The 14,942-nt window shown below is 49.2% G+C and overlaps 1 protein-coding gene across 2 annotated transcripts in view; it reads left to right on the plus strand.

Moving 5' to 3' along the window:
• The window catches only part of IDE (insulin degrading enzyme), a 996,582-nt gene that overhangs the window by 356,269 nt on the left and 625,371 nt on the right, over positions 1-14,942 (plus strand). For both annotated transcript variants that reach the window (XM_086922493.1, XM_086922494.1), the window contains exon 10: positions 9,210-9,313. In XM_086922493.1, the coding sequence (XP_086778619.1) occupies positions 9,210-9,313 (104 nt within the window). The remainder of the gene's footprint in view (positions 1-9,209; positions 9,314-14,942) is intronic.

Here is a 14,942-nt window from a genome sequence, read left to right on the forward strand (position 1 = left end):
CCAAGGGGGCTGTTGAGTGCGTTCCTGGGCCAGAAGTAGGACGTGGTTGCTCTTCCCACTACTTTCTGGTACCCAAAAAGGGCAAAGGAGGCCTACGCCCTATCTTGGACCTACGGAGCGTCAACGGCTTCCTCCGGAAGGAGACGTTCAAGATGCTGAATTTGGCTCAGGTCCTAGCTGCCCTGGACCCAGAAGACTGGATGGTGGCGTTGGACTTGCAGGACGCGTTTTTCCACATCCCCGTCCTGCCGGCCCACCGGCGTTACCTGCGGTTCACGGTAGGCTACGAGCACTTTCAGTTCACCGTGCTCCCCTTCAGCCTTACCAGCGCCACACGGGTGTTCACGAAAGTGATGGTGGTGGTCGCAGCTCATCTGAGCAGATTAGGGGTTTCAGTCTTTCCCTATCTCGACGATTGGTTGTTGAAGGCGGGCTCGCCCCGGACAGTCGTCTCCCACCTCCAGACTACGGCCGACCTCCTGCACTCGCTGGGGTTCTCCATCAATGTGCCGAAGTCACACCTGTGCCCCTCTCAGAAGCTCCTTTTCATCGGAGCGGTTCTGGACTCAGCGCAGTTTCGGGTTTATCCCCCCGAACAGCGGGTTCAGGATATTCAGGTTCTGATTCCGGTCTTTCAGCCCTTATCCCGAGTCTCGGTCAGGTTGACGCTGCGGCTCCTGGGGCTGATGGCCTCTTGCATGCTTCTGGTGCATCACGCCTGGTGGCGGATACAGGCTCTGCAGTGGGACCTGAAGTTTCAGTTGGCACAGCATCAGGGCAACCTGTCCGACCACGTCCGGATCTCGGAGGGCACTGCAAAACAGTTGCAGTGGTGGATCACGAACCGCGATTGGGCCAGCGGCAGATCTCTTTTCCTACCCCAAACGGAGCACGTAGTGGTGACGGATGTGTCCCTCCTGGGATGGGGGGGGCCACATGGGAGAGCGGGAGATTAGAGGCCTCTGGTCTCCGGCGGAGTCCCGGCTCCACATCATCCTTTTGGAGCTGCGGGAGATCCGGCTTGCACTGAAGGCATTCCTTCCCTCTGTCCGGGGAAGTGTAGTGCAGGTATTAACGGACAACACCTGCCATGTGGTACTGCAACAAACAGGGCGGGGTTGGGTCGTGGACCCTTTGTCAGGAGGCTCTGCACCGCTGGCATTGGCTGGAACACCAGGGCGTTTCCCTGGAGGTTCAACACCTGGCATGTTCCCTGAACGCCAGGGCATATGAACTCAGCCGCCGGTGCATGATGGATCACGAATGGCGTCTGAACTCGGACGTGGCGCAAGGCCTCTTTCAGCAGTGGGGAGAGCCTTCGTTAGATCTATTCGCCACCGTTAGAGAACGCAATGTCATCAGTTCTGCGCGTTGGAATTTCCAAGGCGGCACTCGCTCGGAGACTCTTTTCGTCGAGAGGGGAGCTGCGGTCTGTTGTACGCCTTTCCGCCTATACCACTTCTGCCCAGAGTGCCCTAGAAAATCAGGCGCGACCAGGCCCGAGTCATCCTTGTGGCTCCAGACTGGGCACGAAGATACTGGTATCCCGAGCTACTCAGCATGTCAGTCGATCCCCCGATTCATCTGCCTCTTCAGGAGGACCTTCTGTCGCAGCGGCAGGGGACAGTCCTCCACCCGAACCTGTCCAGCCTCCACCTCCATGCGTGGAGATTAAGCGGCGGCAGTTGAGGCCATTTGACTTGCCTCCTAAAGTCTTTGATGTGATTCTGGCAGCCAGGCGTCCCTCCACAAAATCGATATACGCCTGCAGGTGGAACAAATTTGTGGCATGGTGCACAGCAAAGGCCTCTACCTCCTTTCTCTTGCCCAGCAGGGCTCTGCACTGGGCACTCTTAAGGGCTACCTCTCTGCCATTTCAGCCTTCTTGAGGCTTCCTGATCAGCCTTCTCTTTTTAAGTCCCCCATTGTAAATAGATTCTTGAATGGCATCACACACGTTTCCTCCTGTTCCTTTCGTGATGCCTCAGTGGGACTTGAACCTTGTTCTAACCTATCTGATGTGCGCTCCTTTCGAGCCACTGCACAATTGCCTACTTCGTCTTCTGACTCTTAAGACTGCATTCCTGGTTGCCATCACCTCTGCCAGGAGAGTGAGTGAGCTCCAGGCTCTATCTTCTAAGCCTCCTTTCCTTTCTGCCTATCCGGACAAAGTTGTTTTAAAAACTCGTCCTTTTTTTCTGCCCAAGGTGGTTACGGCCTTTCACATCGGGCAGTCTATCACCTTGTCCACCTTCTTTCCGCCTCTGCATCCTTCGAAGGAGGAAGAAAGGCTCCACCGTCTGGACCCAAAACGTGTGTTCTCCTTCTACCTTGATCGAACACGCCAGTTCCGGGTGGACGACCAGCTCTTTGTTGTCTACGTGGGCACGAAGAAGGGACAGGCGGTGCACAAACAAACCATCTCTCTGTGGGTCGTGTTGTGTATCAAGGTCTGTTACTCCTTGGCTAGAAAGGAGCCCCCTGTTGGGCTGCGGGCCCATTCGACTCTGCCTCGGCGGCTACTACTGCCCTTAATCGGGGAGTCCCCTTGCAGGACATCTAAGGTAAGGAATCTAAAACTAACACTAACCTGTTTCTTTCAGATGCACAAGTTACTTACCTTCGGTAACGATATATTTGTAAGAAACAGTAGTTGGTGTTAGATTCCTTACCGCCCCACCCATCCTCTCCGTTATGGGAACTGATATCTAGGGTTAAGGTATTTCCCCTTTGAAGGCCCTAGTTTTTATGGCACCAGTGTCGGTCTCTGGCATGGCTCTGCGTTCCTGGCGCGAAAAGCTATGTACAAGGACTGACGTCAGAGCGTGAGGGCGGCGTCTAAGTACTCCGACGTCATCCCGGCGATCACGGCGACTAACGCGGAGCCGCAGACGACTCCTACCGACGCGCATGGGTACTGCTACACAAAACTTTGCGGATCCAGTCTGACGCCTGGGGATATTCTAAGGTAAGAAATCTAACACTAACCACTGTTTCTTACAGATATATCGTTACCGAAGTTAAGTAACTTGTGCATTAGGACCTAAGGGACATGGGGTGCTCTTTTACGGTACAGTATGCCAACAGTCCTAACAGTGATGCAGAGCAATCAGGCTGGGGGGGTTAGTTTGCCCACTACCCACCACACACTATTCTGTGACCATATGGCAGAGAGAGGCATCCATAGGAGGAGCAGAAGGGGGAAAGGGAAAGAAGGCGGATAGGGAGGAGATTGTGTGGGGGCAGAGCTCTGATTTTTAATTATCTCTTTAGTCCGGTGTTGTGAATGGTCTTATTAGTCTAAGGTGGCACTGCTGTCAGGCGTAACCTGAAGAGCGGTGAAGAGATAGTCCCAAGAGGCTGCAATGGGGTGTTTTTCTAACTCATGCACCTCTTCCCGACCAAGTGCAGTGGCTTCAGCCCTGTCACATTTAACAGTCATTACCTGCCAGCTTGAAACACCAGGACGTTTGCTTGTTTTCCAGTGCATTGCAATCATTCACCTGCACATTAACACCACTAAGAAGGCCTCCAGCCGAGGTCCCGCAGGCTGGTTCGCCCTCTATGCTGTTTGTGCCTCTTAAGCCCACTTTAGGTAATTCACCAGCTTCTGTGCCGAATTCTGTTCTGTCGCTACTCTATGTGCCGGTTCCCTTAACATTGGTGAAGCTGGTACTGGAAGATGCTCAACCTCCTGTAGTTTTTTTGGACTCTGAACTGGTCTCATCTCGACCAAGGTCGTGTTCCAATCTCAGAACACAGCCAGTAGCCTAACCTTCTGACATTGCTTTTACCACGTGGCAGAACTCATACTTTACACCAATTCTCTGGCTATATTTCTGACAACCGTAACTATGACAAAGTGGGCAAATTTGACCCACTTTAAGAAGAGTAAAATTATTATGCAGAATTACAGGAAACTAGTGGTCTGAACACCTCCCCAGACACTGGACTTGTCTTCGGATTAGAGTGCCTCTTTTGCTATACTTGAGCGAGGGACCATGGAGGTCCTTGACCTGCAGCTCGTTGCCATGCATATAAATGACCGTGTCCTAATGGAGGTTCTCCGGCCTGGCCAGGCTTCTACTGAAGCTCTCCTTCCATTTAACAAGGCCTCCCTTACCGATACTCACTTGATCAAAACCATTAGGCAGGGAGATCTTTACAACAAAGCACCACTGTGCAAAACTCACATCCTGACTCAATATCATACGTTGGAGAGTTTAGAAGTACAGGCACCCATGAGCCGAGTGATTCCTAAGTGCATGTTCTCTTCAGCCAGCCTTACTTTAGGATCTGAAGATATAATTTGCCTCCTGGGTCGTTAAAACCATACTTTGTGGGATATGACATGTCGATTCCTGCTGGTAGTTCCGGAGGCCCTATGGACGTCATTAGCCCAAACCATACAGAACTGCTAGAACACTGCAATATGTATTTTTGTGGCATGGACACAACCAGTTACTTAGGTCAGGCTGTGGGTATGAATGTGGTGCTTCAGTGCCATGCCTGGATGAGGTCTGTGGGCTTCTCAGAGGATGTCTGGCATCCTTAATGGACACGTCATTTGAATACTGTCACTTCTTCAGTGGAACACATTAAGGACAGTTGTGCTTCAGTGCATTCTCTGGAGCTGTGTGCCCCTACTAGGCATGTACCGCAACAGTTTTGCCCCTTTTATGTATATGCCAAGGGTTTTCAGTATTGACAGACCCCACCACTGGCATAACAACCTGCTCAGCCATTCTGCAGCTCCCACTTTCAGGGCATATGGGACAGAATGTGGGTTAGTCTTGCTCCCCCTCTCCGAAACACAACCGTAAAACCACTTTAGTGTTTTCTTTTCGAGAGACAAACAGACAGACAGACAGACACACACACACACTCACTGTAGGAGACAGCATCAGACCTTTTCTCCAAGGGTGGCAAGATGTCACTTCAGGGGCATTGGTCCTCTAATTGCCTAACGAGGCTAGATCCGGCTAGTTCTTTCTACTCTGCTGCACCTACCACCCCATCAGCACGCTAATTAAGGAGCACATGCCCATTCTGCAGGATGAAGTGCTGGTCCTTTTGGCCAGCTGAGCCATTCAGAGGGTTACAGCCTCAAAAGTATGAACTGGGTGTTACTCCCGCCACTTCCTTGTGTCATGTTGTTCCTACTAATCCGTAGGATCATCACGTTTGTTGGACAACATAAACTAGGGGCTTGGTGCCTAAACTGATTCCGGACACCCCCGCAGGATATGTTGGTCTATAGACTAGCTAGCTCACAGTGACACCTTAAGCCCCCCTACCCTGATCAGGGAGCCAATTATTTTCGGGCAACCCTGACCCCTCTGGGATCGTGGAAACAGTGCAGAACTTTACGCTCATTCCCTTTTGATCACGTATTCTCATTGAAGTATACAAAGAATACACAGTGGGACGTTTTCAATAAGTTTATTGAACCAACGATATTCTTGTATAAAATACTTGTGCTGCAATGATTAATAGACAGAAGCAGATAAAGGTGATTACAAGCACCAAAAGCGTAAGTAGTAGATATAGTTCTACCATGGTGCTAAAACAGTGTATATATGCAGTCATGTAAAACAAGGTAGTAATCGAGCATACTCCTACTATCCGAACCCTAATTAAGTGTACCTAGAGTGTGTAGGTGTGGAGCCAAGAATTCCCCCAATTGACAATCCAACCCCATTACCTGATGAAGGAAGGACCCCGTCTAAATCATGAACTGGACACCCCTCACGAGATGGTCAGACTGCTATGTGGTGAAGTCTCAGCGTGTAGGTCAGCTGAATTCCTCCTCTACTAATCTGTTTAGATGCTCATCTTTTTTAATAGAAAGCAGCCTTGCGATGTGTGTATAAATTAGTTATGTTACGGATATGTGGATAGCCCTGTTGCCCTGTGGATGAAGATAGAGATGATGTTTGTATATAGTGCAGAAAGAGATCTTGTACATAATGTTCAGGTCATTGTGATAATGTTGTTTGAAGTTTAGTTTCAGAGACATTAATCCAACATTGTTGTGCACTCATATAGTTGCAGAAGTTCACGGCTGAAATGTTGTTGTGAGGACAATGTAAGAAATTAGCTGCTTCTCTACCTGGGCCTTACCTGAGAATATAACACTTGTGCTGAAAAAGGATAGAAGCCGTTGTCCTTTTTTAGGTCTCTGCCATCCAATCGCCTTCCTGAGTTGGGGCTAATTCAAGACTCTCATGCTCAGCGATGGCTTTAGGCCTGCAGAACACGTATTTTCACATCCCCATCCTGCAGGCAGGCCCACAGCTGCTACCTGCAGTTCACAGTGGGCAAGGAGCATTTTCAGTTCAGTGTCCCCGCTTCGGTCTCACCAGTGATCCTCGGGTTTTCGCAAAAGTAATGGTGTTGGTCACTTGACATCTACGATAGTCAGGGGTACCAGTCTTCCCCTACTTTGATGACTGGCTCCAGAGGACGCCGAACCTCCGAACATCTTTGGTACAACTTTGTAGCCTGGCTTTGCACCCACAACACTGATCCACTTCCCAAAGTTTCAAATGTTTTATTTGTTTTATCCCAGGCACAGCAAGGTCTTGCAGAGGGCACTATTGAAGGTTACTTGTTGTCCCTTTCGGTCTTTTTAGGTTTACAGCCTTTCATGTTTAAATCCGCAATTGTGATGAGGGTTCTGCAAAGTTTGACTGAATTGTTTCACCCAACCCCTTTTGATGCCACAGTGAGATCTCAATTTGGTTCTCATTTTCCTCTTGTGCATGCCATTCAAACCCATGCATAGCTGTCCCCTACATCTCCTAATTCTGAATACTGTTTCATGTATGAGTGATCTCCAAGCTATCTCAGTATAGCCGCCTTACACCACCTTTTCCCCAGACAAAGTAGTACTAAAGACCAAGGCGGCCTTTCTGCCTAAAAATGTGACTGCCCTTCACATTGGGCAATCCATCACTGTCTCAATGTTCTTTGCCCTGCCTCACCCCTCGAAAGAGGATGAGAAACTCCATTGTCTGGACCCTTAAAAAGCTTTATGCTTTTACATCGATTGTACCAGGACCACCAGACAGACTATCAGCTCTTTGTGGGTGTTCTCTAGGGCAAAGAAAGGTAGGACAGAGCAGAAAAGACTTCTTTGTTAATGTGGTTAGCTATCTGCCTCATGATTTACTAAGCACTGCCAAGAAGCAGTATCCGGAAGAGTTCAGGGCCCATTTAACCCGGGCCAAGGCTGCTTCCACTGCAGTTGCATACAGAGTTCCTGTCTCTGACACTTCCATGCTAGAGTGGGCGTCCATACACACGTTAATGGAACACTAATTTCTTGACAGAGGTCCGAATGGAAGGGCTCATCACCTGTTGGGTCCTGCATGACTTTTTGGTTTCTTTTTCCCCCATCTAAAAAGATCCCAAATTAAAGATATGCACACTGTTACCTCTGATTATGGTTGGGCTCCTTGTCTGAGGGCACGGGCAGAGTTCAGAAAGAAACTGACATCTACATGCAGGGATTGCATTTATATGCAGCTCCATTGTCGATTGCAGGGCGGTGCAAACTCAAAGCAGAGCCACATGACTCCACCTACCGGTGCGAGGTACTAATGCTGTTTAAATCTCCCAGATCTAGTCTGGCTCGTGGGGCTATTCTACGGCTAAAAAATGTGCGGTAAGATCAGGGGGTCTCTAACTTTTTCTGTAGTGAGAGCTACTTCTGATCAGTAAGAATCATTGGGAGCTACAGGCGCGCAGTGTCACCAGACACCCCTATGTCCAGCTTCAATTTCTTTAAGCCTAATGTCAATAGAGCCAGATATTATGGTTTAAGCAAAATACTTCCACTTAGGGGACTTTGACAAGGCTGCCGTGTGTCAATGAGTGTGGTTTTTGGGGATATATGTGTATGGGTGAAAGAGAACCTGTGTCGTATTTACTTTTGACAAAGGATGTACTATTTCGCCATATGTGGCACCGTTATATTTATAACAAACACACATTTTTTTTGTAGATAAGAGAAATGTAAAGTTTAGAAAAATGTTCTGCAAAAATGTTCACTATAGAACATTCTTCGGCACATTAAATTTCTCCCACTTTAAAAATGACTGCATTTTTCAGTTATAAATATGACAGTGTCTACCACCCACTGGGACCAAATGCCTCCTTCATGTACATGCAACACTTTGAAATGGGAGAAAAATTAACTGAAGAGTTACCTTTGGCAATATGGATTTATAAAAATCATCATTTAAATTTTCCCCCCTTTCAAAGTGTTGCATTTACAAACAGCACACACTGTGCATAGACATGGTGCCATATTTATAACAGAAAAATACAGTCATTTTAAAAATCCTCCCATTAAAACAAATGACTGTATTTTTCAGTTATAAATATGGCACTGTCTCTACTGGACACTGGGAGAAAGAATCCTGCAATTTGAAATGAGAGAAAATTAAAATGAAGTGTTAACTTAATCATTAAGTTAACTCATCATTTTCATTTTCTCCCATTTAAAACCATTCAGAAACATAATTTTGCTCTTCAATTCCAATATTGAATTCAGAGAACTTTTATTTAAGATTTAAATATCTCAGTGCTTACGTTCTTAACGTCTGCACCCTGGGTCATAAATCTGACTCCAGCGTTACTCACTGTCAGTCTCTGCTCTCTGCAGCCTGAAGATTATAAGGTAAAATAAACACAGCCTTCACTTAACTTTAAAATGAAAATTTGATCCTGTGGTTATTTAAAAATGAACTAAAGTTTGTGAGGTACTCTGAAGGTGTCTGTGAGTTACTGATAGCTCGCGATTGACTGGTTGGAGACGCTTGGGTTAGAGAGTACCCAGCAGAAAGAGTGTTATCAAAGGTAAGTAAACTGTCATTGAAAGTAATTATGACATTATGGAAGAATGCTTTAAGAGGCATTGACAGAATTGTTTCAAACTGTAACCTCCTTTTAGAAACCCTTGTGTCAAGGACCTTAGTTCTCAATTCAAGCCACAATGGCAGATAGTAAATAATGTTCTTTTTTAATATTTGCTATTATGACTTGTCAGTGTTCCATTGTACTGCAAGTTCAAACTAATATTTTGCTGAACTAAATTTATTTAAAAAAGATTTTTATACAAATGTTTTCTGTAAACCTCTCTGGTCACTTGGCTGACAGCCATTGTTCAGTGATGATGTCAACATATTCTTTATTTCTTACAGTATTACCCTCTTGAGGAAGTACTTGCTGCTGAATATTTACTCGAAGAATTTAGACCAGATTTAATAGAATTGGTGCTAGATAAACTGAAGCCAGAAAATGTCCGGTAAGATTTGCATATTCTAAATTATGTGATTCAACATTTACTAAAACATTTAGTCCTAAAATGCTAAATTAAAGTTGTTCATGCATTTGTTATGCATTTTCTGCACTCAAGGCAACAATTTTGCTTAAATATACATAAACATTTGTACATGGAAACTTACACCTGGTCTCTTGGAGACATCTTATTTTGATATTATACTCCTCTATTCTGCGCCTGCAGAACAAATTTCCATAGTCTCTGTAGTGATCATGTTTCGCTTCACATACTCACTTGGCCAAAAGACTAAAACTCCGGATTCGCACAATTTGCCTCATCTTTGGCATGAAACTCTTATGCCGACTTTTTTCAGAAAAAGTTATTTGCTTCAAGGATTTCCGCGTAAGCAACTATTGATTTCAATAAGGGAGTCAAGTCTTAAAGACCTGACATAAAGCGCATCTCCCTATGCTTATCCAGGAAGTGGATGTAAAATAATTTCTGCATGTGCCCAGTGTGATACCAAACTTTCAGGGTATAGCCCTGCACTTGGTTTGGTCAGCAGTCAGACCTGTTCGGATTTTAAAAGGTGATTTTGTTTAATTTTAACCTGCAGCATCTGAGCACCTAGCAATGTGTTGTGAACCACAGCACCAAAAGCTGATGGCAGAGCAAGGTGTTTTATTTGAGCTGAACAGAACCCACAATAACCAAGAAAGGGCATGTAGTTTCTCCTGTCCTCTCTACAGATTAGATATCTGGGAGAGTCTCCAGAGCAAAGGAACATGCAGGCTAGCATGGACAAAGATAGCCATCTTGAAGGAGAGAATGCTATCTTGGGTCACATACTCGCAGAAGGTCCAAATGGACTCCAACATTCTTCAGTCAGCACACATAAAGCACACAGACCATACATGTACACACACCATCCATGCATAATGCTCCAGGAAGGATAGAGTCCTTTGCCTAGTGAATTGTGCAAACTGCACCCCTACTCTGAGCTTCTCACCACATTACATAGAATGAAAGCATGCCCTAGCCACCCGTATCTGATAGAGAAATCTATCTGCAGATTCCTTAACTTTGAATTTCCAAGGTGTGAGATTAGATCTGGAAGATATTTTTTAGCAATACCCCTGCTTGCCGATAGGTGGCATCGGTCAGTTCCCCGTGACGTCGTCTTGACGTCTGCATCTCCTATATAGGCACCAGCTCGGCGTGATGACTCCAGTTAGCGCAAATCCGCTGCTCCATTTCACCTTCAAGAAACCAACCACGCGCCACCGCACTCAACAACTGCCCCGTCGCTCCTGGATCAAAATCACCGAAGATCAGCTGACCACCACCTTTGCCCAGAACCCACCAGCCGACCCCACCGACAGACGCCACCGCCCGCAACCTCAGGCAGTGGATCGAAGACTGCACCAACAACCTCGCACCGATCAAGAAACCCTTCATCAACCACGCCAGCAAGAAAGCCACCCGGTTCACCGTCGAGGTCCTGACCCCCAAGTGCTCCTGCCGGAAACTGTAGAAGAAATGGCTCCACGAACGCACACCAGACAGCCGCGCAGCCCACAAGGACGCCACTCGAAGACATCACCACCTCTTTAGACAAACCAAGAGATCTTCCTTCAAAGACCGCCTGGATAACAACGCACACAACAGCAAAGAGCTCTTCAACATCGTAAAGGAACTCTCCAACCCCAGTGTCAACACCAACGACATCCCGCCCTCACAAGAACTGTGCAATTCACTGGCCACCTTTTTCCACCGTAAGATTGCTGACCGCTTCAACAACATTACCACCCCGACAACACTAGACCCGACCGCTACGAACACCACCCGCACCAACTGTCTGACCTCCTGGTTCAACGTCAACGACGACGAGACACGCAAGGTCATGAACTCCATCCATTCATGATCACGGTCAGACCCATGCCCACACCACGTGTTCAACAAAGCCGATGCAGCCATCGCACCCCAACTACGGAAGGTCATCAACATCTCCTTTGAAACAGCGACATTCCCGGAAAGCTGGAAGCACGACAAAATCAACACCCTCCTCAGGAAGCCCAAGGCGGACCCCAAGGACCTCAAGAACTTCCAGCCCATCTCCCTGCTCCCGTTCCCGGCGAAGGTCATCGAGAAAATCGTCAACACGTAGCTGGCCCGCCACCTCGAAGACAACATCTTGGACCCGTCCCAATCCGGATTCAGACGAAACCACAGCACATAGACAGCCCTCTTCGCCGCCACAGACGACATCAGGCGCCAACTCTACAACGGCGAAACATCAGCCCTCATCCTCCTGGACCTGTCAGCTGCCTTTGACACGGTCTGCCACTGCACTCTAAAACCCTGCCTCCAAGAAGCCGGAATCCAAGAGCAGGCCCTCGACTGGACCACGTCCTTTTTCTCCGGCAGAACCCTGAGAGTCCGCCTCCCACCCTTCGTTCCAAAGCCACTGACATCATCTGCGGCGTCTCCCAGAGTTCATCCCTCAGCCCGACACTGTTCAACATCTACGTGGCCCTCCTCGCACAAGTGGCCCGCCATCACGACCTTAACATCTCCTACGCCAACGACACCCAGCTCATCCTCTCCCTCACCAAGGACCCGTACACCACCAAAACCAACCTCCACGAAGTCATGAAGGCCGTCTCCGACTGGATGAAGAGCAGCCGTCTGGAATTGAACTCGAACAAAACGTAGGTCCTCATCCTCGGACCCACCCCCTCAGCCTGGGACGACTCTTGGTGGCTGATAACCACCTACCAAGCACGCAACCTAGGATACGTCCTCGACTCCTCTCTCCCCATGGCCAAGCAGGTGAACGCCGTCTCCTCTTCCTGCTACAACACCCTCCGCATGCTCCGCAGGATCTACAAGTGGATTCCGACTGAAACAAGAAGAATGGTGACGCAGGCCCTCGTCAGCAGCAGGCTAGACTACGGCAATGCACTCTACGCAGTAATCCAAGCCAAACACCTGCGTCGACTACAACGTATCCAAAACGCCTCCGCCCGACTGATCCTCAACGTGCCCCGCCGCAACCACATCACCCCCCACCTGAGAGACCTGCATGGGCTCCCCGTTTACAAGAGGATCCCCTTAAACTCCTCACCCACGCACACAAAGCACTCCACAACGCCAGACCAGCCTACCTGAACAGCAGACTCAACTTCTACTCCCCCAACCGCCAGCTCCGCTCCGCTAACCTCGCCCTCGCCCTCGCCACGGTCCCCCGCATCCAACAAAAGACCTCCGGGGGCAGATCCTTCGCTTACCTCGTCGCCAAGACCTGGAACACCATGCCGACACACCTACGGCAGACCCAAGACCTACTCACCTTCAGAGGGCTCCTCAAGACCTTGCTCTTCGAGCAGAAGCGACCCATCAATTCCACTCCCTGTGGGAAATTGTTGAGCAAGTGCTGCCACAGGTCCCAGAGGAGGCCTGGGCCATCCCCTCCCATCAAACTGGAGAGATGCAGCAAAGTTCACCATTTGTTGTGGGGTATACACCACAAACTCACTGGGCAATTTCATCAAAGGTGGCCATTCAACACCATGCCTGGCTCAGAACTTCTGGCTTTTCTGGGGATGTCCAGGCTTCCCTCATGGACATGCGCTTTGATGGCAACTTTGTCTTTGGAGACAATGCAGACGTGTACCTGGAGTGCTTTAAAGACACGCATGCTACAGCCAAGTCCTTGGGCCTCTCGGACCACACATCCCCCATCTGCGTTTTTGTCCCTTGCATGGCTATGGACGGGGCTTTCCATACCCCAACTACAATACCGCACAAGTTCAGCAACCTCTGTGTGGCAGTGGCCACAGCTCGTTCTGACCCTGTGGGTCGGGGGCGAGAGGTCGGGTCATCAAACTCCCAGCCCTCCTCTCCCCCACCCTCAGCTCAGCCTCCAAACCCTCCTAGTCTGGCCCTTGAAGATCATGGGCGACCAGTTGGTGGCAGGATCAGCCATCACATCCACCACTGGCAAAACATCACGTCAGACAGGTGGGTTTTTCAGAAAATCCAAAGGGGCTACTCCCTCCCCTTCGAGACTACCTCTCCCTCCATGACTCCAACTTATGACTGGCTGATGGAGGATCGCCTGACTGCTTTAGGAGGAAGTCATGACTATCTTGGCCAAGGGAGCCATAGAGGGGATTCCGTTGCCAGAAGTAGGCTGTGGTTGTTATTCCCACTACTATGTGGTCCCAATGAAGGAAAAGGTCCTGCACCCTATCGTAGATGTGCGGGCCCTCAAATACTTCCTCAAAACGGAAAAGTTCAGGATGCTCACTCTGGCTCAGATCTGGTCTGCCCTAGACCCAGGAGACTGGATGGTAGTGTTGGACTTGCAGAACGCCGATTTTCACATTCCCATCCTGCCTGCTCATTGGTGCACCCTGCGGTTTACGGTAGACCACACTCACTTTCAGTTCAGGGTGCGCCCTTTTGCCCTTACCAGCACCCCTTGGGTTTTCACCATGGTGATGGAGGTGGTCGCAGCTCATCTGTGCAGGTTAGGGTTGCCTGTCTACCTCTATTTTGATGACTCGCTGTTAAAAGCAAGCTCGCACCAGGCTGCAGTCTTCCACCTCCAGACTATGGTGAACCTCCTGCATTAGCTGGGGTTCACTATCAACCTGCTGACATCACACCTGACTCCCTCTCAGATGCTTCCTTTTCATCTGAGCTGTTCTGGACGCAGTGTTGTTTCGGGCCTATTCTTGCATATGGCTATATTCAGGCTATGATACCGATGTTTCAGCCTCTATCATGGATTCGGTGATAATGACACTGAGACTGCTAGACCTCATAGCCTCCTGCATCCTGCGTGTGGCACATGCCAGATGGCATATGCAGGCTCTGGAGTGGGACCTGAAGTTTCAGTGGGCTCAGCATCAGAGGAATCTCTCCAACATGGTCCAGATCTTGGAGGGAACTGCACAGGACCTGCAGGGGTGGCTGACCAACCGCAATTGGGTCAGAGGCATTCCCCTCTCGCTTTCCCAACCAGATCACACAGTAGTAACAGACGTATCTAATAGATACTACTAACCACAGATTCTTTCACGTAGCATTACTCCCAGGCGTGAGACAGGATCTGGAAACTTTTTTGCCACAGAATCTCTGCGCGCCGGGGGCGGGATGACATCACGTGACTCCGCCCAGGCTTCTCCGCGCACATGACGTCAGCGAGGTCACATAAAACCCGCCCCGGCGCGCCCACGTCAGTTTTTTCCTTTTCTGTGTGCAACGCGGATCCGGTCCTTGCACCGGGCCTGTATCGGGCCCTTTTTTCTCCATTTCTTTTGGTGGAACAGTGTGCGAATGCCTTTGGTCTTCAAAACGTGTACATTTTGTGGGCGTCTTATGTCGGCGACGGACCCGCACCTCAGTTGTATGTTGTGTTTGGGGGAGGATCACGGCACCACTGACTGTGAGGCCTGTCAACAGTTGAAGCCGAATTCGCGGCGGGAGCGCCGCATTTAATTTCTCTCGACGCGTCTCTCCAGGTCGACGTCCTCCCCTTCGGCGGACGGCTTCAGGTACGGCCGTGGTCGTCGTCCTCGCCCTTCTCCGATGTCACATGAGCATCGCTTCCTGGTGGGTAAGTGTCGCAGATTGTCCCCGGGGG

This window comes from Lissotriton vulgaris, chromosome 5 (genome assembly GCF_964263255.1).
Source record: "Lissotriton vulgaris chromosome 5, aLisVul1.2, whole genome shotgun sequence".
Classification (NCBI taxonomy): Eukaryota; Metazoa; Chordata; class Amphibia; order Caudata; family Salamandridae; genus Lissotriton; species Lissotriton vulgaris.